The sequence below is a fragment of the Drosophila mauritiana genome, chromosome 3R, assembly GCF_004382145.1.
Source record: "Drosophila mauritiana strain mau12 chromosome 3R, ASM438214v1, whole genome shotgun sequence".
NCBI lineage: Eukaryota > Metazoa > Arthropoda > Insecta > Diptera > Drosophilidae > Drosophila > Drosophila mauritiana.
In genome coordinates this window covers 8,135,491-8,160,373 of record NC_046670.1, presented here as the reverse complement: position 1 = coordinate 8,160,373, position 24,883 = coordinate 8,135,491, and the positions used below count along the sequence as shown (strand labels likewise).

Sequence of the window (24,883 nt, the reverse complement as noted above, 5' to 3'; positions counted from 1 at the left end):
GGCTTTGAGTTCGACTTCCACTTTGGCTTCCTTGGCGCATGCATTAAGTTCTTCATACTAATTTGCCGGATAGTTTTGCGTGTGTGCGTGCCCTCTTAATTACATTGCCTTTTTGTGTGTCCTTCGGCTCCGATGCTCACGGATAAAGCCGAAAAAGACGATGGGTAAAGCATGAGGTTAAGTGGAAATTATTTTAATCAAACAGCGGCAGGCGGTAAAAGTTTCAGCTTGGTTAAGCCTAGGTCTTTGCCAACAGCAACAGTTTTCCCTCTTGGCTGGAAAATTACGCATACGTCCCGTTGCCGACACTTGATTTTGGCCTCAAAAATGGCCAAACTAATTTATTTGATTCATTTGAATGCAGATTGTGTTTTCCGATTATTCACATACGAAGGCAAGCTCTCAAATATTTATAGTCGCTCTTATCTCCGGACCAAAAACATTTGCCAGTTTTAAATGTTTTCCCCTTTTTGTGTGTGTGTGTATGTGAGTTGCTGTGTTTGCTTTACATTTTCAAGTTCGCCTGTTTTGTCTGAATATGTGCATAAATCTCTGTTATTAGTGAATTTATATTCGCCAGACATTTTCACGCACCCAGAGCAGCTTTATTTCGCTGCTGTAATGTGCGGCATTTATACGGGAAATACGATGAAATCCCTAGAAACCCCCATAGAAACCCAAACGCAACCAACCAGCACACATATACGCTGCAGGCATCATCAGCGAAAATGTTCACTTCAAAATCCTTTGAGGTTGGCTGGCTGGCTCTCAAAATGAAATTAATGACTTAAAAGCTTTTTTGCGGTGCCCGTCACTCAAAATACAATCAATGCGCGTAACAGCAGCAATAAAAGCAACAAAGCCCCCTTTTTACCATCACCCCCAGCCAAAGGAGAACCAAAAAATCCAAAATGCTGAGCTGTAATTTGCGAGCACCATTTAAAACCGTTGCAAAAGTTTTCAACGATCATAATGTTTTTACCACCTGCCAACCAGTCAGCCTCTTTTGGCCAAGTGTCACGCCAGCCGCAAAACGAAGGATGGGGCGGAATGGGGCTCAGTTCCTTCTGCTTTTCTGAGGTGAGCAATAATTGTTGTTTGTGTGGCAAGTTCAAGCTAAAGAATTAAGTAACTGTAAATGCAATAAACGGCCACACCCAGCAGACACCCATAGAGCACGAACTTCACCCGGCAAGAAGCGAAGGGAGCCACCCGTTTGAGAGTCGAAGTTTTTATGGGTTGACAGTCAGCCACACAGACGCCCAGCAATAAATTGTGAGGAGAACGCTTAACGTGCAACATATTCCAACGGAAGTAGCAGCAGCAGCAGCAACAACAGCAGCAACAGCAACACCAGGGGCAGCAGCAGTTAACTTCCCCTTAAGAGGTTCGGCCGGGGCTTCCCCCTTTTCGAAATAAATGAGCATTTCGCACCGTGGGGTTTTGCGGCGTCATTTTTCTCGTCCCCTTTGCGGAAGGGGAGTCCGAAAGTACACTGCAATAAAAGGATACTAAAAAATATGTCCCAAAATACAGTAATTGTATAGAAGTTTTAACAATGTTAAAAGGCAACCAAAGTTAGTGCCTCAAAAATTCGATCTTGAGTTATACACCATAGAAGTAAACTTAAATACAAAGAAAGTAATGTCGCATACTTAACGATGCTAAAAAGATTTAGGGACTTCTTCTTTTTATGTACATTTAAGGACCTTCTGAATAAAATCCAAACAGCACTTCGATTTTCAGTGTAGGCCATGAGAAACACCTAGAATAACAATGGCATATTGTAACGCCATTAGCTGCTGGAAAATTGGCAACGCAACAAATCGAAGCGGGTTCAAAAGGAAGTTGGCTGGTTGGAAGCACTAAGGGAAGTTCTACTTTTCGAAGGGTGAGGCTTTTTCTCCTGGGGGTGACATTAAATCAAGTGCAAAATGTCTGCGAAATGTGATGCGATGCAAACCGATGTTCTCGGCTCGGCCCGGCTGAGTGATAAAGTGTGAGCTGTCAGGGAAAGCGGGAAATAAGGAGCAATAGGATGGGGGGTTTTGGGATATTTGTCCGGAAATTGCGTGGAACAGCAACACGTAGGGGCCCAATTCATTTCGGTTCCATTCTCATCCCCATGCCCCATCCCCTGACCTGCCACCTTCCACCTTTTACGGCATGCCGTGCATTCTGTGAATAAATCATCTCCGCAATCTTCATTTCCCCGTATATCACACGAAATAAACCAAAATCGTTTATGGAGCAAAGAAGAGCACCTTTTTTATATGAAGTTTTCTTCTTGCGTTTTTATTTTTCCTGCCTAGCTCATACTCACCATTCAGTCAGATCTTATGCAGCCCCTATGGCTGTCAGGGAAAAAAAGTTTGTGCCGTATTTCGTATAAATTAAATTAAAGACAAATAAAAGTTAACTCACATGCTTCCCACTCGGGCTGCTTTTCCATCGCTGAGCCCATGAGGTAGCAATTAATTTAATAAATCAACACAAAAGTTTTCCTGCCGTTGCTCCTGCTGTTGGCTTGTTTTTCCTGTTTTGCTGCTGCCATTGTATTGTTTTTTTTTTTTGGTCTGATTCCATTATTAAGAGCTGGCTGTGTCAACTTAGGCGGCCATTAGGCGCAAGCTTAACCCATCAGTGCCAAAGTCGTGGCTAAAAGTTAAAGAGCTATAGATTTGCCCAGGAGATTTTCCTATCTACCCCCCACATTTCGGTGTTTTGTTTCGGGTAAGAGTATTTTATCGTGCATTTTCCTTTCTTTTTCGGCTATCTATTCTTTTGGGAAAGAACGTTCGAAGTTTAAGTAAGTTTAATTACAACATACGATGATTTTGAGAGAAGTACGTTGGGTGTAGCTGGCATGGGAATATTCCTGAGCTTAATGTCACTCTTTCTAAACAATCCAGTCTTATTTTGCAGCGTAATTCTACTTTAATTTTATATTTTTTTAGCACTTTATTAAAACGAACTTCAAAGTGCCATTGCTCATTCGGCTCTAAGGACGAAACTGCAAAACGAACTATATAAATAGACGTCTACATACGTCTGTAGATAATAATTTGCCTTATTTTATTCCTCAATTTTAAAGCAGAATATCTTTAAAAATCTCGGCGACAATTATTACTAGAAGTAAAGGGTTGAAATGGGTTTGGAATTGTGCTAGAAAAAGTGCTGCCACTTGGGCTCATAACAATGTTTGACAACTGGGGGAATGGCATGTGCGTGGGTTGGTTTTTTTTTATTGTATGGAGTGGTTTGGTGGCAGGGACATCGCTTCCAGACAAGTCGGCGTTGTCTGGCGGGCGGACAAGATTTTCAGTTTAATTTGAACAGGACCTGACGACGACGTAGCCTAGTTTCTTTTTCCGTTGTTGGCTCTTCAGCAGCGAGTCAGTGATAACAATGGCCGGCAACAAGGACAAAAAGCGTGCATCCTGCGTATCTGTGCGAGATGCGAGAGAATGGCAACTTGCAGCTGCCAAAGTTGCTCCCGGCTAAGCTGGACTCTTTTCATCCGTTGCGGGCTTGAAAAGCGGGCGAATCTGGGGTGATGTGATGGGTAGGCGATGGCGATGGAAGTAAAAGGGCCGAGAATTGCTGCCGGCATCTCATCATCCGCTTCTGCATCCATCTCTCCATTTGGCCCCGGCAGTTGGCCGGCATTGATGCGGATTCCGTTGTCCTTGTTGTTGCCTTTTTAATGACGCTAAACGTTTATCAACACACACAAACAAACACACAGATGGAACGAGAGATGGACAAACAGGGAGAAGGACAAATGCAATAATCTGCTCAGCTTTCCTGGCGTTTAATTAGCGGAAGCGTGAAGAATTAGGCTAAACCCTGGCACTCAGATTGCGCATACGACACGTATGCCAGGAGTAAGCACATACGATCCCTCCGTAGTAATGAAATCAAAAATGGGAGAAATGACATTTTGAAATGAGCTTGTCCTGAGCAAAGCAATAAAACAACATGTCACACACTATATTAGGGAAGTGTTGCTGTCCTTTATATTTTGCAAGTAATCAATGTTTTTACTTAGCCACAAAACTAGGCACAAGCAACGTTATAGTTGTTTGTTTTGTATCGCGACGGCCTTTTTTATCACATATTTGTTTTGGCTGTTTGTCTGTGTCACTTTTATGACGGCGTTTATGAGCGATATATGCGGTTATGACAGCGGCAACAGCAGGAGAAAGACTTGTTTATCTGTGTTGTGGCTGCTGTCTCCAGTCCCCCATTGCACAGGAGCAGTAGTACTAGTAGTAGTAACAGGACCTGGAGCAGGAGTCGAGCTGGAGCAGCTTGCTCCTGTCACTTTGCTTGCCTCCAACCAGACCAAAAGCCATTTATGGTCGCATTCTGGCCGCTTCTCTTTCTGTCGCCTCGCCGTGATAATGGCCTCTGAAAGTCGACAGCAAGTACAGCACTATGGAAAATACTGCTAAATTTAATAAAAACTTTCTTAAAGTCGTTAGAAAAATGGCCAAATTTAGTAAACAGCTAAAGTTTAGCAAGAAAAAGCTTAGATACTGATATTGAAGAACTCGAATTTTGCGAGTGTTTAAAAACTTAGTTTTAATGGATGATCGATCTGTCATAAAAGAAAGTAGAGTAATGATTTCGAAAGCTTTTTGACTAATATATCGAGTTTATATATGGTTCCATATTCTATTTAAATTCTTTATTTATTATAGCATGTATTGGTAACATATGATGCCAGAAGAGCTCATAAAGATAATCATGATAGAGACATGAATTAGAGTAACTTTTGCTTAATGTTAAGTAAATTCGAAGTAAATTTCCAAATTTTGGTATGAAAGTTTAAGGCCTAGTTAGACGGTCTAAGCCCTTCGTTGCCACTGTGCCAACTTTGCTTATTTATCGTAATAAATTAGATGGCTCGACTAAGTTGATGGCCCAAGTAGGTGGGCCTACAGGAAAGTAAAATGCTAGTGCGTTGGACAAGACCAACCGAGCGAACTTTTCACCTGGTCAAGCCCCAGAAGCTTGACACTTATCCGCATCGGGAAAGATGCCAGAAGGTGATGATGATGACGAAGATGGTGAAAGCGTTAGGGTAAGGTAAGGGCACCGTGAACTGTGACTCCTCGCTGCTCATTAACTATGACAGAACTTTGGCCAAAGCTCAGGAATTCCACTCAGGGCATTAAGCTAATGAAATAAATTCCGAATAAAAAATTCCAGCCGAGAGGGCAAAAGTTTGCGCTGCATAGTTGGGCAGCGGAGTATAAAGTGGAGTCATTGTCGCCGGTTGACATTCTATAGCTATAACCAAAGCGAAACAATGCGTTTTGCTCCGGCTAGTTCGTTTTATGCACTCCTTTTTTGTGCGCTGCAATTCGGGGAATTTGGGAATTTCATACAGCCCCGGGGCGGCAGTGACAGCTTTAGTTATTTGACGGGCATGCCGGTGAAATATGTCAGTTAATATTGCCAACTGGCCGCGATGGGAGGTGACAGGTATATATGGTACGTACGGAGTCCTATCAGCAGGCCAACACCAGAGCCAACGAGAACTATCCGCGAAGTGCCGTGGAAAATGTTAATAAAAGGCAAATATTTGCCAAGGGACTTCGTCGCGGAACGCAAAGGATTGAGATTGAGATGGCGGCCAACTAAATTGAAAGTAAACAGCAATCTATTTTAATGCGTGCGGCTTGGCAAGCGATGCAATCGGGACTTTCGCTTGTCAACCGCAGCTGAAAATTTCGGCATGCTGCTCCATGGGCTACGCTCTGGCTCAGCGGGAATCTTGCCCTGCAACCGGAACTGATTTCCAATGTGGCTGCAAGAATGCCAGGGATCTGCGAGGAAAATGTTTCGAATGAAACTTTTAGGCAAACAAAAGTTAATTAAAACATTCCGGCAGCCACGGAATACACTCGACAAAATGGTAATCACATCCTACGTACATCTGAAAATCATCGTTTAAGACGATTTTAATTGGCGGTTTTCGCTGCACTTTTGATTAAAGCAAAGGCCACTGGGTGGAAAATTTTGCTAATCAATGGCTTTGCTGCTAAATGACAAATTAAAAATTGAAATCACCGAGATCCACTCATTTTCATGAGCGCTTTTCGTACAATGCTCGTGGGTGGGGAAAATCTAGAAAGCCACAGCAGAGCATGCCAAAGTAAAAGATGTTCAAGCATCAGCCAAAAAGGGAAAATGAAAAACCGTGGAATTTAAATTGAAATCGCAGTCGAAGTAAAGTGAAATGAAGCGTTTAAATTGTGAGTGACTGTGTGAGTGCGCGAGCAAAGAGAAAGGCGGGCGGCACACATACATACAAGTAAGTGAAAGTTAATGTGAACGCGCTTGTTTACTCTGCGGCTTCTGAGGCAATCGCTGAAAGTATTCGACGTGCAACTCAGGCGAAAACATTGCCGCTGAGACCAAATTGGGGGAAACGCGAAAATCGGAAAAGCGCGCTGTGCCATAAACGAAAGGCGCGCAGAGAAAGCTAGAGGAAATCCAGAAACGACTACGCCAAGCATTCATCCTGGCGCTTTTCCATTGCTTTTGGCTGTCTGGCAAAGGGATTTACTCGCGAAATATGTAAACCGGTAACATCAAGGCATTTACTTGCCATCTCTGCCCCGTTGGCCAAAATCCTGCAGCTGCTCTTGTCATCGCTCGATCGACTCAGCTGAATTTTTGCTTAAAAAACAGAAACAAGAACACATGCAAATTATATTTCACTCGAGGATTTACTTGTAAATCGGGGATAACTCAGCGCTAAACACAGACAACGCGCACACCTGCAAGCTAATAATCATTAGAGCCAGGGGCTCATAGTTAGGCTTGACAATGCCATTTCTTCGAAATTTCTTTCAATTCTTTTGGTACCAACACTTTCCGATTTCAGGGGTATATTAGTTGCTTGAGATTGTGGATGTCCAAAAATAAATGAGGAATAATAACGCAGTTGATAGAGAAAAGTGTATATTGAATGTGTTTAAACGTATATATCAATATTTAGCAGTCAGTACGGGGTATCTGATAGTCGTTTTTCCGCATTGTCAGCTGTCCTTTTGAGCCAAATCTGAGCTGCGCACATTTGCCACAAAAGCTGAGAGTATTTTGTTGGGGATTTGATTTAAAACAACTCGCTGGAATAACTGTAATAAACTTAGACGCCCTCGATGCGCAGAGACATTCAACTCGTGTGTGCATGTGTGCGAATGCCTGATTTATGTCCCCGCGGTTTTGGCTTCCGTTTAAGCGCCAATTGAGTCTCACGTCCCGGTGACAAATCGATTTCTTATCACCCAGCGGTACATAATGGCCCCCTCGATGGCAAGGTGTGCGTGCGGCGGCGATAAGGTGAAGGTGGGACACCCCATGGCCACCCCAACTCCCAACTCCCCAACTGAAATCCCGTTTTCAACATGAATCCCCTCGCCGACGCGGCACTGGAGTAAATACAATTTTAATTTAATTTTTAAGCACTCGCAACGATTACGCGTAATTCAATCGAAATGAATGGTGCGGGAACGAAAAGGGAAGTCGGTAGTCATGGACTGGCCTTTATCAGCGTTGCGCCAGGGAAAGTTGTTGACTTTTATGGCAAATGACTAGCGCAACAGAAAAAGAACCGCCTGCCCCGCCCACCAGCCGCTAACGCCTTCGTCCTGCCTGTTAGCAGAAAAGTTAGCCCCATATTTATTTTCATTTGGCCAGGCAAGTTTGTCCACAGTCCGAAGAGCACTGAGATAAAATCCTAATACGATTAAATTTCCTAATAACTTTGGCAATTTATATTGATATAGGAATAATTAGCATTTTGTTTGATTTTGTCTATATTGACCATACGAAATGTATAATTATCAATTGGCCTGGAGGACATTGCTTTTTCTAAGTGTTTTTTCCGCTGTTGTTGTTATTCTGTGGGTGTTGCTGCTCTTGCCTAGCTGCTAGCATTTTATATTTGTTTTAATTTCCTTGCCATTTCCTTGGCCACATTTGTCAGTCAAATGGCACTGGGAACACAGGAGGAGGAGGAGCCGGGTTGAGTCTGTGCAACAGCATTCTACGTTTTAGTGTTTATTACAGTTTACTGGCGCCCAACGCAGGAAGTGCTGTTACTTGCTACTTCCGCCGAGCTCCCTGTCCATTGGATGTGAAAGTATCAACCGGAAACCGGGGCGCTGCCTCCTAGTTGAATTACCCCCTCAACTGTGAGCACAACTTCAGCATTTCGGCAGCCATTCTGGCTCTTTACACTTCTTTGAGTTATTAAACGCAAGTCGAGTGCTATGGAGCCATTAAAAATTTTATTGACTTCACATGCTTAACGGCCCAAAAAGGCAATTTATTACTCATCACTTTATTTGGCCCCACCCCTTCCCTAAAATCTTGGGCGTGGATGTTTTAAAGAAAGGCTTAAAGAAGTCCGAGCATCAGCTGCAGCTGATGTGGATTCCATTGTATCCTTTCCCACTCGGCTGCGTTAGTATGTGTGAGTACGCCACTCAAAACTGGTTGGTTGCTCAGGTGGCCCGGCAAACACGTAACCAGTTGCCGTGCCATTCCGGACAGACTGGACGGGACCTACAATGTCCCTTGTTAATGGCATTTTATCGCCAATTATAAAACCTGTCATTTCACCATTTTTATCAGTGCGCCAAGAAAAAAAAAAACACGAGTATCGAAGAATGAGGGAAATGTGTTAACAAAGGACCATACATCCCGACACGGAAACGAGGGCTGCCGGGAGGGATACCTACGGTCTGGGCTGGCGCTTGAAAATGCCAATCATGTTGGGACCGGATCACAGACGAGCGGAGGCGGAGGACGGAAGACCGGCGGACGGGGCGCCAAGTGGAAGTCCCGCCTCTCCACGGATGACATGTGGATAAGTGGGCGATTGAATGACTGACTGACTCACTGAGTGGCAGACGGGTCCCTTTTAATTCATAAAGTAAACTGCCAGCGCTTAAAGGCAATTTCAGTTCGGTAAAATATTGCAGGGAATACCACTTTCACGACAAGGAGGGCCTATAAAAGGAGCAATGAAAAGTTTTTATATTTATATATGGTTTCCCTATGGAACTTTACACATCCATTAGGTATTTTTTAGTTCAGTGCGATAACGTTATTCGTAAATTAAACTGTTAAAGTTAACTTTTCAATACAACTATACATTCTAAATAGCATCTTAACAACACATATCAAAAACAAATCTTAAAGAACCAAACCTTTCACGAGGATTACGAATTCATTATTGACAGCAATATTTTATACACATTTAAGGAGTACAATATACGTATTTTTTATTTAAGTGCACTGCCGCCGCAAGAACAAGTAAAAGTTATTTTTCTTTCTGTTGAGCAAGTGCGCATACATGTAGGTAAATAAAAGCTGTTAAAATACGATAGTGTTGCCTATTAGCACAATAGGCCAACGCACACATATGCGCAGCTATCCGCACTCTCACACCCACACGAACGCATACTCACACACACGCCGGGGGTCGACCGCATGCAAAGGGCTGGAAAAAATACGTATACGCGGCGTGGGTTTCGGGTTACTGGTTAACGGGGAAAAGCGGGTTAGCGGGCTAGCGGGCTAGCGGGCGCAAAGTGCACAGACACAGACACACAGCACGCAAAGTGTAACCACAAACACGACAACGAAGGCGGCAACAAACTACAATCAACAAATACAAATACAAGTACAACGACAACTACAATGGGAGACAAAAAAAGAAGAAATACACAAGGACACACACGGGCGGAGGCAGTCAGACAGACAAATGATATGTGTGCTGTGAGTTGCTCCTTGTGCCTCGGAAGACAAGTGCGAAGCATAGGTTGAAGGTGCTGCAAATGGGATTGGTTTGGGTCCACCACGGGCTGGCTGGCTTTGCTTCTCCTCCGGACTCCTGGACTCCTCCGCCTCCAGCTTCTTATTTATTTGCCTATACGTTCGTTGTGCGAGTGTGTGTGCGGTAAGTTTATGATCGGCAACTGCGACTGACGCAGAACATAAGTCGGCAATGCGGTCAGAATCACAGTCAAAAGAGTAACGCAGAGATGGAGGAAATTAAGGGATTTCCCGTGGTGTGCGAAAGTCACACTTTCGTTCCGGCAGCGAAATATTTCTTAAATTTGTATCTTAAAGTTTGATTTCGATTTACGCCGAGATAGTTGTAGGTCTAGTGCATTCCTCAACTTAGTTGCGGTTGGATTATGTAAGAACTTTTTAAAGCTTCTATTAGATGGTATATAGATTCTTCCTTAAATCTTATTCATAAGTAGCTAAAGTCTATTAATCTTTAGCGTATCCTTTTTCTAATGTTAAAGTGAAGTTAAAGTTATCCCGTCGACTTGTTGCCTCGGGTCAGGACATTTACTCCACATCTCCGTTGTGGAATGACTTAATATTTGCAATCAAAATGCCATTGATGCGAAGCACTCCATCTCCGGATCGTGCTTTGTGGTATCCTGGCACTCTCGAATTCATAACAAGCATAACAAATGGCCAAGCTACATGGCTGCTGCTGTCCCGGCCATAATATCAAATCATATTTTAACGTTTATTCCCACAACAACCACCACGCTTGGGTTGGATTTTTCCGCATTCTATTCTTTGTTGCTGCTCCTTGATGGCATGAATTTCTTGGTAGCAGCAACAACGGCCTGGCATTTACTAATTTCATAAAGCCAAATGAAATAAAAATGCCAGCAGACGGGAACATAGCAATATAGAATAGAAACAGAACAGCAGAGACTGGTGACAGTCGAAAAAGGATGTGTATGTGGGATTGGAATTTATCGCGGTCTCAAAGGAGAGTTGCCTCTGCTTTTCGGCCACTCTCGGCCAATGCAGTTTTCAGCTTAGCTGAGCAAAGGGGGGAATGATCAAAGCCTCGCAATGAGTGCTCCATTTCCGCCCTGGTGAGAAAACTGAGGTCGGGCTTAGTGCCAACGTTGGCAACAATAACTCAATAAAACCCCGGCGCCGCAAATGAATGCATGAAGGCTAAAACCAGCTGCCATTCGAGTCTGCCTGAAAGTTCCCCATTCCTTTCTGTTTTCCCAGCCCCAAGAAATATCCGAGTGTCATTCGTCTTCATCGTCGTGCTGGCGTGTTAATGAAAGACAAAGGAATGGCAAGGGCAATGGCAAGGGCTCTTGCTTTTATGGCGAACTGTAAAATGCGCTTCATTTGTAAAAATGAGCCATCGACATGGGGGCGTATGCGCAACGTGTGCGGCAAAGTACCCGGAATTATGATGATTGACGATTATACACGCGGGCTAAGGAGCAGGAGCAGCATCCAGAGGATCGGGCATGCTGTGGATGTGAGTGAGCGAGGATGAGGTAATATTTCCTTTTGGCATGCAAAATTAGATGGATTTCCGAGTGTCAAAGGCAAATATGCAAGGGTTCCCATTGAAGCTTATGATGTAACCGAGTCAAAGGCTTAACCAGCATGCAGATAAACAAGCAAACGGAATTATTTAAGAACCAAATGAAAAAAAGAAGGGGGGGAAATTAATATTTATGACATGGCCTGTCCTCAAATGTCAATGTGCATATTTTTTTAATAATGTACAAAAGTTGGGAGAAAAGGAAACTGCGGGCTTTCTCTCAATTATGCTGAGGCAATTTTCACTTCGTTGCCGCTGTCAAATTTTACACGCCCTGCTTTACGGCTTGTTGTTATTTATATTTTTTTGTTTTAATTTTAAATTTGCTCGATTCCATTCCGTTTGCCCTTACTTTTGTTTTGCTTCGCATTTTCCTAACGCTTCCACTTTGTTTTTCATTTACATTAAAAGGTTCAAAATGAGCGTAATTAAAATTGACCCAAGGGAAGTAGAGCCGTGGCAATAAAAAGTAAGAGCTTGGAGCGGGGCAAACTTTTGCATAATTAGGCGGGACAGGGAGACTACATGAATCATCCAGGGGCTTTGGTTTGGATTTATGAATGTCGAAATTAAACTCATATATGCTAAATTGAATCTGGCCCCATTGAGAGTCAATGATACTCGGAGCCAAAGTTGCAACAGAATGGGAATCGTGAGTCTGTGAGCCAGTGGGTCTGTGAGTCTGTGTGGCAACAAGGACCTGCCACCTCCTGTGGCCTTGGGCGGCTGTTCCCCTCCCACTTTGCCCTCGCTTCTGTCTCATTTAATTTTGAACTTTTTTGATTTCTCTGGTGGCCGAATGGCTCCCCAAACGACATGTGCGGCGAGTGCAAAAGTTGATTTCAAAGTTACCCCGGCGCAAAGGCGGCAAATTAAACTACAAATTCATTTACGCAATGCAATTTCAGTTGGCAAATTTAATTCAATTCGCACAAAGCGAAAGTTTATCTCGCCGCTTGGGGTAATTATGTTTGCATTTAGTGCCAGATTATGGTACACTGAATTAAGAGCGCAATGCAAATTAAAAACTTATTCATGCTTTTGCCAAATAAATGCAATTTCTATAATTTCTCTTTTGGGCCTTTGCCTCCCATTTTATATTTTTTTTATTTTTTTTTTCGCTGCGACCCACTTTATCGCATTTAATAGCACAAAATGGCCCACAGAAATGGGGTCCGACGACATTTTGTGTAATTTATTTGGCCTACGGGCGCATCCGAGTCCTTTCGCTCCTGCTCCTCTCCTCCCTTTCAGGATTCAACGACGAGGACGATGAGGCGCGCAAATACTTTAAGACGATTTTATGTAAATGTTTTCCGTGCTCATGTTTTAAGCGTGTTGCCATCGCCGGCGACAAACGCCAAAAAAGGCAAACGCCGACCGCCACAAACAAAGGATGGGGCCGGATTTCAACAGCCTCCTGCTTTCAATACACTGGGGAGAATAAATAATAGCTTAGTCTGGACTCCATAATTTAGCTGGATATTATTGAAAAACATCCTTGAAGGCAGCAGACATTTTAGGTAAATTTAAAAACCCTTTCTGTCTCTTTTTAGGTAGCAAATTTGGCATTAAATTCATTTATCATTTTATCTTTGCTTCAATAATTATGTCTTAATTTGTTATTATTACTTTATTACTGTTATTGATATATTGATGTATTTGATATATTAAAAATAATTAATAACGCTGTCAAAAGTAATCATACAAAACCTTAAAATTGTGTAAATGGAATTGCTACATACTTTCATGTAGCTTACTCATTATAAAACCAAATATATTCCTGATTTATTAAACTTTCGATTATCAAGGAAATAACAAATTGTGGTTTACTTTTAAAAAACCGAACTATTTAACAATTTTTCTCCGTGTATGCCTCGTTCTCGAAACCAGTTTGGCTCCTTTGCCGTGTCTGTTCGTTCGGAATTTTATTCAAAATGGATTATGCCGCCTGCGAGTGAAAAGAAAACAAGGCAAAAAATAATTCTGCACCATTGTGGACACATTGTTGTTTGTTTTAACGCCGGTTGCTGGATGGCCCCACTCGTTTTTCCCGCTGAATTTCTAAGTGTTTATGTTTATGCGACAAAGTGCCAAGGACCAAGGATTGCGTTCCAGCTCCTGGCTAAGGCAGATAATGCTACCGACGGCGAAAAAATCTTAAAGCCAGCACTCAAAACTGAAGTTTAATGAAAGGCGAAATTGGTGTTTGATTTCGGCGCGGCCATAAATCTTCATATGGCCAACTGCTCGCTGCTCCCATGTGTGCTGACTCAACTGGCAATTATCTCAGCCTGCTTGTTTTCCAGTTCCAGCTTTCAACATTCGTTGGCTTAAGTGAAAGTAAATCAATATGCCCGGCACGGTAAAAATTTACGACAAATAACGCATTAAATTGAATTGCTAAATTTAATTTTATTGTCGAATCGTGCGAGGAGTTGCCGCCGGGATGCCTGCTCCTTCAACTGCACAACTCTTTCGTTTATTAACAATTTCCCGCGATTCCCGCCCACCCACACACACACATATATCGAACCAACAAAGGCGTCAGACGATGGCTATATGGCCATGACGATGGGTGACAACGCCAGCTGGCGTGATAAGCCATTCATTACGATTATTATGGAGGAGGTGCCAGCGTGGAGTGGAGTGGGACCAGCGACCTACACCACATGGTCTTGAACTCTCGGCGAGCAAATAAAAAAATACTGCTGATAGGGGTAAAAAAAAATTTTCATACTCATTTATTTTTATTTACTGCTCGCAATTTGCACATAAAAGCCAGCAAAAGCTGCTGAAACCGAAAAACCGAAAACCAAAGTGAAAGTCTCCGCCGAGAGTCCATGGCGTGTGAAAGGGTTTTCTCGGCGAGAATATGGTTAAATTATGCGTTGCCATAAAGCCGAGCGCGGCTAAACAGAGCGGTGCACGGCAATGCGATCCGATGTCGATGTGAATGGCATTGTCAATATTTAAGTTTTGACATTGTTATGACAGCGGATGGCGCAAAGTTTTTGCGTGAAGCTAATTTATGGCGTTCATGTGGGCAAATGTTGTCATAAATGTCAAGCGATTTTTTCGATTCGGTATCGGTCTCTTGCCCCTTTTTTTTCGCTAAAGAATTATACGATCGTATCGAACGGCATTTGGTGTTGGGTCATGCGTGTAAAATGAAGTGCAGCCTGGGCTTACTCTCTAATTATGGCCAACATGCTGGCATTTGGCCAACGGAATCCAAGGCGACAGGCATTTGCCTTTTGCTCAAATTGAATGGGAGTAGCGCAGAGGGCATGGTAAATATTTCATTTCATTTTATTTGATTTCCTTTAATAAAGAGAGCGCCGCCAGTCGGCAGTGAAAATCACAGGGCAGAACTAAAGCGGCTGCGGGGCGTATGCGCAATTTGTTTTATTTGTGTTGCACGGTCCCTCAGAAGAGTGGCCAAGACAAATTTATTTCCAACTTTGACTCGGACTTGGTGAGATTCTGTTTTAATTTGCGATTTTCCGCTTGTTTTGCCAATTAGGCGCCATTTGACTTTACGATTGCAAAGCAGTTTGCCCAAAAAAAATCAAAAACTTTGACAGAATGTTCGCAATTCGTTCGGCAATAAATTAACTTTGACCCTTTCAGATGGCCAGCAAAATAAACTTTTACAATAATCTTGGAAAATAAAATAATGCAAGAATTTATTAATAAAAATAAAATATAAAGATATGTCTCCGCTTTGGATACCTATTTTCTTATACATTTTTTTGGTACTACACTACACTTTTTTCTCTGTGCAATGTCTTTCCCATCCAGTTGAGTTTCCCGTTTATTCCTTAAGGCCAAAGAGCGTGCAGACAACAACTTTCCAATGGATTTTAATTCAATTAGCATCAGCGGAACGCAAGTCAATTGTAAAAGAGTTTTGCTTTTATCTCCGTCTGTTTTTCGCCCATCTTCAATTTGCCCAGCTTCTGCGGCCTGTTTTGTTCAATTTATTTTGGCGAATATAATTTACTTTGGCAGCGGATAGGGCCAAGATTCTTGTGGCAAGCTCATAAATACAAAATCTGCTTCGGCTGGCATTCGGTGGCCACTGGTTTAAGCCTCGTTATGATCTTCTTGCCTGTTGGCAAGCGAAAGTTAATACGCGTGCGAAATTCCCAGACGCTTTTGGTACGAGCCCAGCATCCGAAACAAAAATAATGACATTAAACTTTTTCGAAGGAATTATATTTCATACGAGATGACATCAGCTCACACACACAGAGTTGCAGGCATATATGTAATGTAAATGTGTACGATGTATAGGGTATCTGAGCCAAACTTTGTGGGGCAAAGTACTTGATGCGATAAGGGGCAAAGCAACAAATGTGGGAATTTGGTGCCTGTTTTTGCTCCAGGACCCATTCCTGCATTTTATGGAATGCAATAAAAAACTTTTCAGACTGCCTCCGTGAGTAAGCAATGCAAATTGTGCAAAGAACAAACGAGGCGACTTTAAGCAACGTCTATGGAGCGCACAAAATAAATAAATAAATAAACGCCAGCTGACTAAGCCACGAAGCCGAACAATTGACTGAGAACGCGTTGGCCACCGAAAAAATAACAGAGAGAAGAATGAAAAAATAATAATAATTCGGACACTAATCCGGGCTTAGAAACTTGGCTTTATTTTAATCAAACCGACGGAGCCAGCAGCACGAAAAGTTCCCACAGCTGCCAGGCACACGCGCTCCCCTTCACAGAAAAAAAAAGAAAAAATATGAGGAGGAGTACAAAAAGAAGCCATTGGCGAAACACGCGACAGCCATGATAAGGGATGTGGGGGATAAGCCCCTGGAGCCGGAGTAGCAGGCTTGTGCCATACATATCCGGATACGGGTCCTGCTCCAAGTGAAGTTCAACTTGTGCCGACTTTAAGTTTCTGCCCGGGCATGACAAATGCCAATGAGCGGCTGCACTGCACATGGCAGTTGAGCGGTTGGAGATGAAATCTGGGTTGAGAAGTAAGCACTGCACACAGAGAACAATTTTCATTATAATTGTGATGGAATTGTAATTTAAAGCATATTTATATATAATCTTAGATTGGAAAGGGAAAGCCATTTATGCTTAATGGTTCAGCTTACATTTAGGGGAAACTTCTTTCTATTAGAAGATTACTCTTTCAGTAATCTTCAAATGTAAATCAGGAAAGTTGCTCGTTCATAAATATTATGACAAATGATTTCTAAAACAGGCCTGTTAATGGTTAATAGTTAAAGAACAAGTGCATTTCTTTGTATGTATGGGAAGACCACAAATGGCATACGTGAGGCACTCACAATAACGAGTCACACATACTATTGCAGAGAAAAACCCAAAAGCATCCGGAAAGAATTGCACAGTAATTTAATTTAACCAAACGATAGGAGTTGGAGCTTGGAGCTGCGAGCTGCGAGGGAGCTGGTGAAAAAAAAAACGTTGGGCGCCAGTTAGTGGTGCGTGCGCCATAAGCTAAAATGTCAATATTTGCCTATGCTACGCATAAAATGCCAAGGCATATGCCTTGTGGTGTGGCGGGCATTCAAAGGCACACGATGTCCTCTGTGTGTGTTTCATTTCATTTTTTCGCATTGCCGCCAGTTGTTTGGCGCTACACAAACAACATTCTATCTGTATCTGTGTATCTGTGCAATGTAATGTCAGCTGCGATGAGTGCGCGACGAGCGGAAATTAGCAAACGATTTAAGTTGGCCAAAAATAAGGGAATGTAAACGGGGCGTTTGCTTGCTGTTTGATTCTGTTCCGATTTTTTCCCCCCAACTGTTGGGCTCGTATATATTTTCTTTAATAATTTCCTGTTATAAACAAATCAAGGATGTAATAACGCAGTTCAATGCGTAAATGTTGCTGTCTCCGCTCCCAAAAACTCCTGGCTGCCGCTCGAAAAATAAATGCCACTGATTATGATCTTAAAAGCCATTTCAAACCCTAATGGCCGAGAAAAGTGAACTTTTCCAACGATGTGGAAACGTGGTAAGGGGCACATAGTAAATACACTAAGCTACACAATGCAGTGAAAGAAAAAAACATTGCATGAATACCTTTTTAAATAAATGCCTCTTCTGAGCTTTAAATTCGATTACTAGTTATGCATTACATATGAACTCAACAGGAAAACAATTAGTCCGTTGTGCAATTGGCAATCAGTTTTAAATTTAAACAACAGGCTTAAATTATAAATTATTCACTGAAATCTCATGCGGGAAAAGTTAAAGCAACAGCAGCAAAGCCATGAAATTGTTTACCATGAAAATATGTGCAATCCATAATGTGTACAACTTTGCAAACTAGCAAAATACTTGATATTTTCCCCAAGTGCAGGGCAAGATACACAAGCATGCCCGAACCCGCCCAGGGAAAGTATCTCAAGGACTAAGCCCATTAGCTCACTGCTGTTGAACCATTTTTTTCTTTCGTAGCGAGTCCTGGCATTTCTTTGCTTTTGCATGAAAATGCTGCCCAAAAAAAAAATGAATGGAAAAAATGTAAAATACTTTAGCCAACATAAAGGGCTACTACACTCGCACACATGCGCGCGTCTGGGAAGGCAAATGTAAGTACAGAAACAACAAACAGTCTTCAAGCCGAGCCAAGCAAGTCAAGTGTATGAAATGTAACAAAGACCTAACGAGAATTACAGCCTCAGCATGCACATGTACATGGAATAATGAGAAAATATCAAAAGTGCCCAGGCTCACGCACACACTCTGCCTCTGGTGGACTGAAAATAGTGGTGGTCCTGGACGTGGACGTGGACGTGGACTTGTCCAGGCTCAATGTCAACTTAAAGCCCTTGGCAGCCCGACTGCCGCCGGCCACGACATTGAGGTTGTTGGAGAAAAGCAGCAGCCATTATTAGGAAAACTGGCGTTTTTGCCATGCCCTCCGCGCCACTCTCTTAATTTCCTTTAAAGTGCCTGAGCTGGGCACAAAAAAAAAAAAAACTGACGCTAATGAGCTACTTAGGCAATGACTTAAGTCGTTATTGCGCTGCCGCATATCATCACATTACACATACGCACTGTTGGCCCCGTAATTTGAGCACACACATAATACCCACACCAAGCTCCACGTTTTTGTCTTAACTACTCAAAACTTTCACTGCGATTTCTATGGCCCACAAGACTGAGAAAATGGGGGCCAAAAGCCGATTGAGCCGCACTTTTGATCCTGGCCATTTGTTGCGCCATTGTGTGTTGGCTGGCTTTTGTGCATGTTCCGTAAAATGGTATATAATATTCGATTAATATTTCAATAAAGTGTTTGGCCCTTTACGGATTATAATAAGGTCCATTGTGCGACCCTTTGCCACTGAGCCAGCTGCACAAAGGACACAAGGGCTCCAGCGCCATGGGACGAGCAGTGAATAATGTAGTTCCTTGGAATTAGAATTTCTCAAGAACCAGCGGCCGCCCTTCACTTCATTCAATAAGCGTTCTTTTGTATGTTTATTTGTAGATTTGTTGGCCCTCCAGATTCTTGAGCTGGCTGTGTGAAATTGCAGCCATTACGTGGGCAGCGAACAATGCCAGTTGATTTTTGGGCCACGCCGCGGGCCACCAAATTATGCGTCCAAAAATAACGAATCCACCCACACGCATCCATATCGGGATATACCTCATTAGGTACGGCATTAATCAGGGGGAGCGCAAACTTTCATCGCCGCTGCCAGATTATGTCAATTAAATGCGCCTGCCCAAGTGTATTCCACCACCTCCTCCTCCTCCTTGGAGGCTTGCAAAAAACAAAAAGGCCAAAAATAGTTCGTGGCTCGAAATCAGCGTCATAGCGCTCTAAAATGCCATTTTATTAATTAAATCGAGCAGGCAAGTGTCAAATCAACCCCGCCACTTTTTTGTCCACCTCCCCAGCGGCTTGTATTGCGGTTCAATGTGCGACGATGACGACGACGGCGGCGGCGAACAACAATTTTGTACATGTCAACATGGTGTCATAATTAAAATGTTCACCAGGCCATGCCACTTCGGCCTCCGCGTGCCCTGCTCCGCCACCTGCTCCTACCCAGCCACGTACTCATCCTTCTCCGTCGGCTGTTGGGCCGCCAAATTGGGGGTTTCACATGCCAACCCCGGACAAGGCCAATGTCGACAGGGGAGAGACTTGCTTAATGATTGGACAGAGCTCGTTTGCTCGGCGAAAAATCAATTTCAACTGGTTACCCGCTGATGCAGGAGGAAGTTACCAGTCGTAAAGGATTCTGAAGGAATATCAATTGCAAATAACAAATGTATCTGTTCAAACACACAGAAAAATTATTTTTATATCCAGAAATATGCGAGTAGACATAAAATTACAACAAATTAAGAAGTAATTCATTTAAAAACCTATTTATAAGTATAAATACAATGTTTAAAGTTAGAGGTCAAAATTTTAGTTATTTGTATTACATTTATTGGCCAGTCGTCAATTTTAATCTAAGTAAAACCGAAATTATATATAACTGCAAACCTCTAACTGGTATAATTCTACCATCTGCGAGATACATTTACGTAGAATGTAACTGATTGAAAAATAGATGTATCTTTCTTTTTTATCAGAGTAGTCGGTTGATAGTTGATAGGTGAAGTGGATTTCTCCGGTTGATGTGGCACTTGTTGTCAACATGCTAATTTGAGTGCCCGGAATAAGGTGGAGTAAGGATTCAGAAGTTAGTCGATGGCTTTAAGCGTCGTAGAACTGGCCAACTCATGTCCGTAAGTACAAAAGTTTGACCATTATAAATTGTCATTTTGTGCTGTTTAGACTGCTTAAAATTGGGCTAAAAACATGTTTGCTCATTCGCCGTAGCTGGAACTTTATCCGGGCCACTTAGGCTTGATTAATGTGCCAGCATTTGGCCGGAATATGCGAAACTGGACGCTGGCCATCGTAAGTAAGTGCCTTCGTCCCACTTTCCAGCGCCTTTATTGTCTCAAGGTTAATTTGAATGGCAAACTTTACGTAAGCAGTCCTCTATATTAGGACATTTTCGTTCGCCATCCACTCTATTATTATATTCTGCTACTTTATTATGTTCTCATTTTTTTCTGCTTTTTATTTGCTGTCCAATGTGTGTGTGGAGGGAAAATATAAAAATTAATCAAGAATTCTGGAGACAGGCGAGATACAGATAGAAACGATATGGAGGGGAATGCCCTGGGCTATTTGCATTTTCCATTTTGCTTCGCATTTATCATGATTGCAATAAATAATATTGTGGTTTAACCCACCACTGGCCACTTTCATTCACTGGCACAGCTTTTCGGTGTAAAGTTTTTTAAACGATTTAAATTGTTTGCCACTGCTGAGTTCCATTGCGCAAAATGGCCACTTAAAGCTGGAATTCCTGGGGGGGCCAAAAGCGAATTCTGTGCCAATAGCAGCCAGCAGTCGAAGGGGTCAGTCAGTCATTCAGTCATTCAGTCAGTCGTTGTGATTGAGCGTTTTTCTCGTTGACTTCGGCGAGTGTGTGAGTGACTGCATCGATTGATTCCCTAGTGAAGGACGTTTTCAATTTGTGGCAAAATTTAAGGAATTTTCCCGAAAAAACGAGGCAGCTTGTGGCAGCTACTGATGTTTTGTCTTGCCTTGGATGGGGGGAATTTCTCTTCTGAATTTTCCAGCTAGTTTGTTACGCTTTTGCCCCACAAACAGGCACACATGCACACTGAAAGGCTTCTATGCATGGTGGTCTGTGCTCCACAGAAATTCAAATTCAGCAACTGGCAAACCCGCATGATAATGCGCATATTTTTATGCATTATAGCCTACTTTTTGGGACCTGGCTTAGAGTCGTTTGCATCTGTATTAGGCAGTCGGGGGCCTCCAGCTGGCGGAATTAGACACACTCCGAATGTAGCCACCACTCATATGCATAAATATTTCTGCGTTTATTCCCTGCGTGACCCAAGAATCGAGGGGATGTGAATGTGGGTTGGTTTCCACCAACAGCCAAGGCATCGCTGAATCATCTGACAATCGTGCCGACAACTTGCAAATTTGCATAGAAAGAGGCCGCAATTTTGCGCTTTGCATGTTGCTAGCCGAGCTTTTGGCCAGCATTTTAGCCATTCACCGCTTTATTGTTCGCAAATATAAGTACTCGGCAGCGATGCCATCTATTGACGTGCAAAAAGTGGCTATATCGGGCTAGAAAATATTGCTTAAAATAGCCACGGTAAATTATTAAGACATTACGGAAATAATTTATGAATACATTTGGCCTATTTTTGTACAGATGTTCCCAGACTGGTAAGAAAATAAACATGCCATTATGTGCCAAACATCTTTTTCATCTCAGCTACTTTATAAAGACTTTTTTGTAAACATTTTGAGACCTGAAAGCTAAGCTAAGCTAAATATACGCCTTGTTGAAAAACATCAACAAAGTTCGTAAAAAATAATAGTGCTTAAAGGCTGTGCGTTTTAACGATAAATCTGTGGTGGTTTATAAAGAAAATTTTCTTGCTATTCAAGTAATTTGAAGATATTTATAAGCCAAACCGTGGATTATGGTTTGATTAATGGAATTTCATTAAAGTTAAGTAATCCTCCATATTCCATACACATCATCTAGAAAACAGCCAATTGGGCAACACACACGATGCTTTTCAATTCCACAACCCGTGTCTGAATTTTCATTGTTCGATTGTCGGTGGGGCAACGTCAATTGCCGTCAATTGGCGTCAATTTCGCATGGGATGTGGATTATTGCGCCACTTAGGAGCACCACTTGCCACTTACCTCGCACTTGGGCAGCGGTCCCTCGGGCATCTTCACCTTCCAGCCGAGGAGCGGCGGTATGCAGATGAGGGCGGACATAATCCAGACCGCCGTGATCATGACGGCGGCTCGCGCCGGCGTTCTCGACTTCAGATAGTCGACGGCCTTGGTGATGCTCCAGTAGCGGTCCAGCGAGATGAGGCACAGGTTCATGATCGAGGCGGTGCAGAGGAGTACATCCATTGCGGAGTGAATGTCGCACCACCAGCTGCCGAAGATCCAGTAGCCCATCAGCTCATTGGCCAGCGAGAATGGCATGATGATGAGGCCCAGAAAGAAGTCGGCCACCGCCAACGAGGCAATGAACCAGTTCTGTATATTCTTCAACGACTTCTCCGTGGCAATGGCTATGATCACCAGCATGTTGCCCACCACGATGATGATCATCAGGATGGTCACAATGATGGAGGCGATCACGATGTGCGTAAGCGTATATCCACTGGGATACCGGCCATCCCAGTGGACTTCTGTGTGATTCGGATTGGTCAGATTGCCCGCTGTCGCCCCGGAAGCACTGCTTTGATTATAGAAACCCGCCGCCAGCTGCAGGCTGCTGTTGTAGAAGCTGCCATTCAGGAAGAATATCGTATCGTTGACATTGACATATCCCGATCCCGGCGGCAGCGTCAGCTGACCATCGACACTGAGCAGGGGCGGATTGAGGGTGGCATTGTCCGGTGGCTTTCCGGTCGAGAAGACGGCCAGAAAGTCATCGGTGCTGATGTTGCCCGTATTGATGTTGGCATTCAGTCGGCTATAATCCATTGTGATCGTGATCGTGACCGGCGTTCGTCCAACTAACTTTGTGGATGCGTGGCTAGCTCTAGAGTCTGATTGGTCCCATGCTGCCCGTGTTTATAATTAGTTCTTATTGCGCGCGAAATTCCAATCGATTAATCCTAATAATTTAACTATTCCTACAGCATTCGCATATAATTATTTCGCTTATTTATACCCGTTTTTGCACCGAAACTTGTGTGTGCTGCGCGTTCTGTGGCCAAAACACGCGCGTTTATATTTTTTTTAAATATTTATTTATTCTTTGCTTGGTTTCGTTTTTTATTGTGGTTTAAACAATGAGAGTCTACAGTATATACAGTGGCGGATACACGGACACACATTTGACAGAGACGCGAGTAGAAAAGGCTGCTGGCTATTTACAGGAGGATGGCATTGTGGCTTGGCCGGAGTACGATCCCATCGATCCGGCTCACATGGCGTATGCGTTACGCGTTCGCTGCTGGCCGACTCATCGGTCAGACACTCCGCACGCTGGCATTAAGTAAAACAAATGTGAATAACTTGTGCTCTTCCACTGAAACCGAAAAATAAATTGTGCGAATCTGTATCTTATTCTCTGTGATAAACGATGCGCTGATGTTTTTGTTCCGCTCGACTTTGAATTTGATTTCAATGTGGTTTCTGATCTGATGTTTTCTGTTTATTTACACAAAAACGCGCGACCGCGATTTTGGCCCTCAATCAGGCGTTGGCATATTTTGGCGCTGTCTTCGAGGTGAAAACTGTTGCCGTTCCGGCTGAAATGGGTTGGCTCTTTTGGCTGCTTTCGGCTACTTGGCCAATTGGCGCGCCCGGAACACGTTCGCACCGCTGGAACTGCACATCCTAACTGAACGCCATCCGCTGGCGGATTCATCGCCCAGTCGCCCAGCTTGCTACCAAAATCGCCGTCCACAACAGCCAGTGGCTTCGGTTGTGTGCGGCAGCATTCGTTCGTTTGTTGTCGTTTTCCACCGTGGGAAATTCTCTCCAATTTTTCCGCTCGCTCTCTCGCTCTCTCTCTCTCTCTCTCAGCGATTTTCCGACGCTCTATGGGATCCAAATTGAGGGTGCCGTATTCCATTTGGTTTGTGCGCTTCATCTGAAATGCTCATCTTGAGTGTCCCGCACTTGCAGTGGTCGCCTTTGTTTACCAGTTCCATTGGCAAGTGTTGCGGTGTCAACAGATTAAATTTCTAGCTAAGCAAACAATACAACGAAATTGCGCTCGAATAAATAACGAAGCCGGCAGTTATGGGCAAAAAAGCAATTATAAAATGTGGAAAATAATTACTATCTTAAACTTTGTTTAGCGTTGGTCAATATCATTATCTATTTGTATACACGGCAAGTAGCTCAGAGACTGAAAGGTAAATTGAATAGCTAGATTAATAAGATTATTATTAAAATAATCACATCATATAGAAATTATTAATGTTAAACATTTTTATACAAATTAAAAAATAGTCTAAATAAACTTCTATGTTCAGTGTTAATATATATCTGCATATAATCTTATCAATAATATAGTATAAACAATAATCTAAATACAGTAATTATGATTATATGCATAATATTATATTTACGTTAATACAAATGATTACATACTACATTAGTTGTCGATCGAACTGATTGTTATTATCTCAATTAAACAAAAGTTTAGTATCGCATTCCTTTTGTTTTTCATCGCTACGTTCCACAAGTGCATGTTCATCGGAAAATTCGCCTCTTTCTCGCTCTCCGAATGTTTTTGGGGGAAATTCTCTCTGGCCATTTCGATGTTCCATTTTCCAAAATATTCCCCAATGTGTTGCGCGTTCTGTTGTGCTTTGTTTGCCTTTGCCCCAGTGGCCTAAACCAAAAACCGAAGCTTAT

General features: G+C 42.8%; 1 protein-coding gene across 2 annotated transcripts in view; it reads right to left on the bottom strand.

The window, feature by feature from the left end:
* LOC117144643 (alpha-2Db adrenergic receptor) overlaps nucleotides 1-23,482 on the bottom strand; it is a 46,118-nt gene extending 22,636 nt beyond the window's left edge. For both annotated transcript variants that reach the window (XM_033309938.1, XM_033309939.1), the window contains exon 1: nucleotides 22,190-23,482. In XM_033309938.1, the coding sequence (XP_033165829.1) occupies nucleotides 22,190-22,993 (804 nt within the window). In that variant the 5' untranslated portion in view covers nucleotides 22,994-23,482. The remainder of the gene's footprint in view (nucleotides 1-22,189) is intronic.
* Nucleotides 23,483-24,883: the final 1,401 nt, after the last annotated feature.